Here is a 6,232-nt window from a genome sequence, read left to right on the forward strand (position 1 = left end):
AACGATTGTCGAACACCTGAAGACGTCTCAGGTCCGCTGCTCGAATAGGCCAAGTCTCACAGCCATACAACAAAACAGCCCGTATTGTAACTTGATACACACGTCCCTTCAGATTCAGGGATCGACCATTCTGACACCATAGGCAATCATGATTACAGCAAGATACATTGCACTCTGGCCCTTAGAGTCTCAAGCGAGGAAAGAGACAAAAATATCATTTTGAAAAAAGAAACAAATACTCGTAATGGATGTCGGTGATATGGAGCATGCTCTTCTTGGAAGAATTCATCTAGAGAACATGCGTAACTCTCTTTGCACCTCCTTTTATCCCGCAGTATCCGTCTGTTTTTACAAATGCTTTTCCTCTTTATCTCAACTTGGCTATCAGACAAACCGACAGTTTTATATCCTCCTACTGGGGACAAACGGATAGCTGTTTATGCGCTAATAAGGTAAACACAAGTGAGTTTGTCAGGCCGATTTTTCCATAGCCCTATAAATCACTGCAGCGCTTATCTATAGAATGTTTTTACCAACTGCTTTTTATGGCAAGAATAGCAACCTCAAGTCCCCACTAAAAATTCTTTTGACCAGATAGTATAGTTGTAGTGGTACACCGATTTCTGACTTGAATTCTCATCAGTTTGGTGTCAGAACTTAAATTTGTAATAATTATATTTATCCAAAAATAATACCGGCAACAAACCGTCCAACTGGAATCAAACAGATGCGCAAGAATGATACAACCTTATCCTAAATAATCATAATGTAGCTAACACCGGTGAAAAGGTACTTTTGTATTCAGAGTTCCTTACACCCCGACGCACTCTTTTTCGAAGTTATCTGTTACTTCACTGTTGATCAACCGAAGGCGGTTAACCACTTGGTGATAGGTTTGGAATCAATTACCGCATGCGCAGACTGATAATCGTTTTAATGGCGTTTAGAGCGAAGAAGATAGCAAGCATCTAGCGAAATACACTCATTTGCAAATCAATTTGGTTTTGCTAGGGACTCACTTGCAACTCAGTTAAATCTCTCGTTTATGCCGTTTTTAAGCAATGGATTGTGCTGCACCACGCCGCCTGATTTTTTATTTGGTACGACATCCGAGATATCGCGATATATGCATAGACGTAATAGACTACTCATAAGGTTGTCAAGGATCTTTTAGCAAATTTATGAGTAGTACGTCTGTAGCAAGCACCTGTTGCACTATTCCCAAACGCATACACTCTGTGTTTGCATTGGTCTGAACCGTAATTTATTTGGATCAATCGAATCCAAACAGTCAATCCACAAATCTAACCCGCATACTGGCTGTGCGCGAGGTCTACACAAATGTCCACTGGCTAGCGTTAGGGTCAATTGTGATGACAAATTTTAAAACAGTCATGAAGACCAAGCAGCTACTCCATGGTGGCCCCAGGTATAGGGTGCTGAATGTGTGATAAAGAATAAGCCATGAATACCCGGTGAGGCTGCAACGAAACCGTGACTTTATGACTCACAAAATGTAAGTCCAATGCACTATAAGCTTGCGCCATTACAATTCTGAACACCTTTCGCTAAAAAGGCCTGAATAAGCCACGATTCCTAACAACATTCTATTCAAAAAGCAGCGGAGTATGTAGAGCACATTGCTTTCGCTTTTTTCGTTGAGTGATCCTGGTGTTGGTCCACAGGAGCTTCTTTAACTGTTCAAGCAGTAAAAAAGTATGTTCTTACATCTTCAGCAACAAGAGAATGGAACACATCAAACGCTGCATGGTGTTCTTTGTCAGAATCAGGTGCTTAATATTAAATGTAATTGAAGGTGTGGAAAAGTTTTGATCCCAAAAATAAAGGCTCATTGGTGTTAACCTGATAGCAGATCTGAAGAATGAGTGCATTTAAAAATGCCACTCAGATTTCAGCTTTAGGAAAACGAGTGATCCTGGTATTTGCTGAGGTGCGCGCTTCAACTTATTACAAAAATATGTACACTCGTACAGGGAAACCTTTATCAATGAATGGTGATTTTGAAGAGCCTTCCTTAATTTACAAACATTTTGAGCAGAATGCTGCAGCTGGAATAAGTGTTTGTATTAAACAAAAGGAATTTGAAAATGAACTCCGCATTTTAGAGTATAAAGTATGGTCAAATTTTTCCAAGATGACGTCATAATCCGATCAGCCTTTTTTGGGATAATTTAATCTAAGCAGAGTTCCAAACTATGGCTTCCATATTTTCTTACGTAGAAAACATGGAAAGAATGAAAAAACAAAAGCACTGGAAAACAGAAGTTATTATGAATTTGCCGTTTGGGATAAGATATTACACCACCACCAGTTTGTCAGTCTAGCCACTTGCGCTTTACTCATGCAAAAGGGAGGCTACTTCCAGGCACACTATATTTTGTTTTTTATATCCTAGCTATGTTAAACATGAAGGAAAATTTACGTCTAATTTTGAACATATTTCTCTGGCTAAATATGTTGCACAGAAATTAATTTACACAGTGTATCAAAAGTCAATCTTTTTTAGTTTTTTAGCATGCAAAATCTAAAAGAAGCGTATGAGTAAATAATCTATCAAACTACACATACTTGTAGACTTTAAGACATGCTTGAATAATGTAATGAACTCTGCTTCTACACATATGAAACCAATGTTCAATATATATATACCACCTTTTGGTGAACAAGAAATGATGAATTTGATAAAATTGTAAGGACACGCGGGTATAAAAAATCAGCACCTCTGTTTAAACTTACTACATTTTTCTTTTGAAAACGTTTCAAACGTTCAGATATTTTGCGTAAATTCCCACAAACGTTGTTATTACCCTCGCGTGTCATCAATTCATGAGCAACAAATCAATGTAAGTATCTTATTTACCCATCGAAATTGAATATAGTTGCTGTTGAAAACGGGCATCGAATCGACCAATCACGCTGCAGTCTGTGCATAAGATCGATGTTCGTGGTGGAAGCCTCCGGTCAGCTGATTTGTCAGCAGTCCGGAATTCCTGACCCGTCTATGATATGCCTCCCATTTTGCAAAATCGGTATCCTTTTTGCTCCATACACGAATAGAATTTTTCTCGAAAAATGCATAAAAAACCCCATTAATTCTTGGAATGAGTGATTTGATAGATCCGCACCAGAAACCATCACGTTCAATAACAAAACGCTGCATAGGGTTATGCCTGGTGATCAAGCATACTCTCCAGTGTTATTTAAACATCCCAACGTGAGCGACATATTTGAGAACCATCTGAAGATACATGAACCAAGCACTACCGAGAAATTACACTGGGAAAAAGGAGAATAAAATAGTGGATCAAAGTAAATACGATTAGTATAAAAATGTATTCGATTACCATTCAAGATACGGTGCTAGACGATCGCAACTCATTTATTGCTCTGCCTATTTAGAATTAATTAGACTCTTGGAGAGGCTTTACATGCAGCAACTTATGTGTTACATCCGTTTAGCACTCAAAGTGAAGTTGCCGATTGTCGTGTAAAAATATAGTTTAATAGGTTCAAAAACAACTTTTACTCAGAGCTGGAAAGTACCGGTTGAAAGTAATTAAGTAATAAACTGAGTTGTGTTGGTTTTGATTCTTAACATGCGTCGATATAAGAAGTCAACTAACTCACTGCGGATAAGAACCAACGAAGTAGATGGTAGCACTGAAGAATTCGGAAGCAAACAATTAACATTATGTTTTAAGGTTTGTTGCTGCGGTACCCTATGATCAGCAAACATCGTCGGAGTTTTGACATTCGTAAACGTTTATGGTTTAATGCGTTTGGTGTGCCGAATAGATATTGAGGTCAGTTGAATCACTATCCATGCTTCGTGCATCAACATTCTCGTAAAGTGAGGAAAGAACCCTTAAGAGATGTCTCAATTCAGTGAAATACCTGCACTTCTGTCCACTGACACAGATCAGAGAGAGGAATGTGTTTTGTTGCACACATTAATAATGAACTCTCCTTAGTGTCCACTGAAAAATTCAGTGAATAAAAAAATCATCAAATTTAACCAGGTGCAAAGCAGGGGTTTCAACTTTTTGATCGGAAAACACTGCTCATTTCAAAGTTTCGTCCATTAAGGAAAGATCACTTTTGTTGGTTTCACGTACAAACAGACTAAAAAAAGATATCTCTGATGTTTGTGCTAGAGCAATATCACTTCAGGTGGCCAAAACAATTACCGTTTGCCCAAGAGCATTATTGACAGGACAAAGCGGGTCCACTCCGAATTTGGCAGCCTCGAAAGTTTCTCAGCCTGAGACTAATCAGATTTAGTGGCATGTGACAAGTATAGAGGTTCTACAGAATGTAACTCAGATTTCAACATTAGTAGTCTATGTGGGCAAATTTCAGTAGTTCAGCTTTGCGGCTGACAGGTGCGTTGTTGTCAAAGACGGTAAAAATAATGTTTGCTGTGAATTGTAGTAAACTCACGAAGAAGTGTACAGGAGTCGACACTATTAGATGCACTTCAATATGTCACCACTCTGCCATACTGTTGCGTGCTACGGTTAGCTACAGATTACGTTCGCTAGAGTAGTTTCAACAGAGGTACTTTTCATGCTGGAACTTCCACTTTTTAATATGCGTCTTCCTTACCAACCGGTTGGACACTTTACTCAACTAGAGCTGCTTAAATAGTGCAAATGAAAACCTTTTTGCAAGGTGACAATTGGTTATGATTGCCCACTTTATGGCCGAAAATTCCAGATATCTGGTGAGTTGATTCCAGTAAACATTTCCAAAACAAACAGAACCAGAAGGCCGTTTTTGAAAATGCAGAATGTGGTGTACAGATGCAACTCCAAGGTGCTAATTGTTAGAATGTATCTAGTGCAACTCAGAAAACTGACTACGTGAAAGTACTTGAAAGGAACAGACGAATACACCTCCGAATAGACAACACAGTAATAGTGTTGTCGAATGTGCTGATTATTTAGAATCAAACTGTTGGTAGCATAAGAGGAAAAGCCGTCAAAGAATTTGTAGACCACCAATTTGATAGTGTATCTCAAGTGACACCAGCCAATTCCAACAGGTCTATTCATTAAATACTGCGCGCCATAATGGTTTTAAAAGGCAATGAACTGAGTGCAACATCCCTCCATTACTGGCGCAATGGTGCCCCTCATCCGTCGACAGGTCAGATCACCGACCATGTTGACATGCAAGCTACCTTCGAGTAACAAAAATGAGCTGGTAGGTGTATTTTTGGCTCATAACTACGATCTTTCACCGCCGCGGCTCACATTATTCAGGGATTTCAAACCTGCTCAGGGCACTATCTGGTTACAATAGTGTTAGAATGAAAGGTATTAGAAAAATCATGCAAGTGCTAAAAAGAACATATGGTTATTATGTGAATTTTAATAATGTATTTGAGCTTAAAAAGCTGAAAATCCTCCGTGCTGACCTGGAATCGCCGACATATTCAATCTCACTGCAGTTACAAGGTGGCCTTTCTTTATTATTATTTTTCCAGACAAGATGAGAGGGGCTACCATTCATTGAAACTGACTTACTGTGTAATTAGTACCAACTGATAGTGCAAATTACTAGGCTTTGCTGAAAACGTTATTGTTACTGTTTGATCACAAAAAGGTGTAAATACCTGTGAACTACTAGTCATAACAATAATCACGAGTCCACCGACGGTTGGTTCTGTAGTTCTAAGTAAGTGGGCTCATTGAAATATATAGTTTTTTAACGGATGACGAATATACTGATACGTGATTAATTATTCATTTTGTATGCCCATACAGATAACTAAGTAGTAGAAAATCGAAGGAAAATCATCCAGGTTACTGGCTCACCCTTAAATTTGTTGTGATGCTTCTAAGAAATTTCAAGATAATGAGCTTCCATATGATTTTATATGAACGAACCGGGACGTCCTCAAGACATTGTGAAGCCTCAAAACTTTTCATCAAGTGTTGCTAATGGGAGTATGTTTATGTCTCTGAAAAGAGACAGAAGAAAGTGCGCTGTATTACTCAGTATTCATTAGAACTACAGGGCCTATCAGGGTGTTCTATGTTAAGGCCAAAGGTTCAGATTCAGTGTGAACTGCTATTCAAATTCAGCAGTCAACATGTAACGACTCCTATCTTGTTTCATAGGCGTATTTGAAGCCAACAGCGGTGATGAATATCCGATATCCGAATCGGGTTCACCTATCAACAGTTGTTAGACAGATAGGCGCGAC

The 6,232-nt window shown here is 38.7% G+C and overlaps 1 protein-coding gene across 1 annotated transcript in view; it reads right to left on the reverse strand.

Annotated features, from left to right (window-relative positions):
- T265_13848 (hypothetical protein) overlaps nucleotides 1–2,762 on the reverse strand; it is a gene marked incomplete at both ends in the record, with an annotated part of 48,364 nt that extends 45,602 nt beyond the window's left edge. Inside the window, one exon of the mRNA XM_009170861.1 lies at nucleotides 2,758–2,762. Within this exon, the coding sequence (XP_009169125.1) occupies nucleotides 2,758–2,762 (5 nt within the window). The remainder of the gene's footprint in view (nucleotides 1–2,757) is intronic.
- Nucleotides 2,763–6,232: the final 3,470 nt, after the last annotated feature.

The sequence above is a fragment of the Opisthorchis viverrini genome (assembly GCF_000715545.1).
Source record: "Opisthorchis viverrini unplaced genomic scaffold opera_v5_106, whole genome shotgun sequence".
Taxonomy (NCBI): Eukaryota; Metazoa; Platyhelminthes; class Trematoda; order Opisthorchiida; family Opisthorchiidae; genus Opisthorchis; species Opisthorchis viverrini.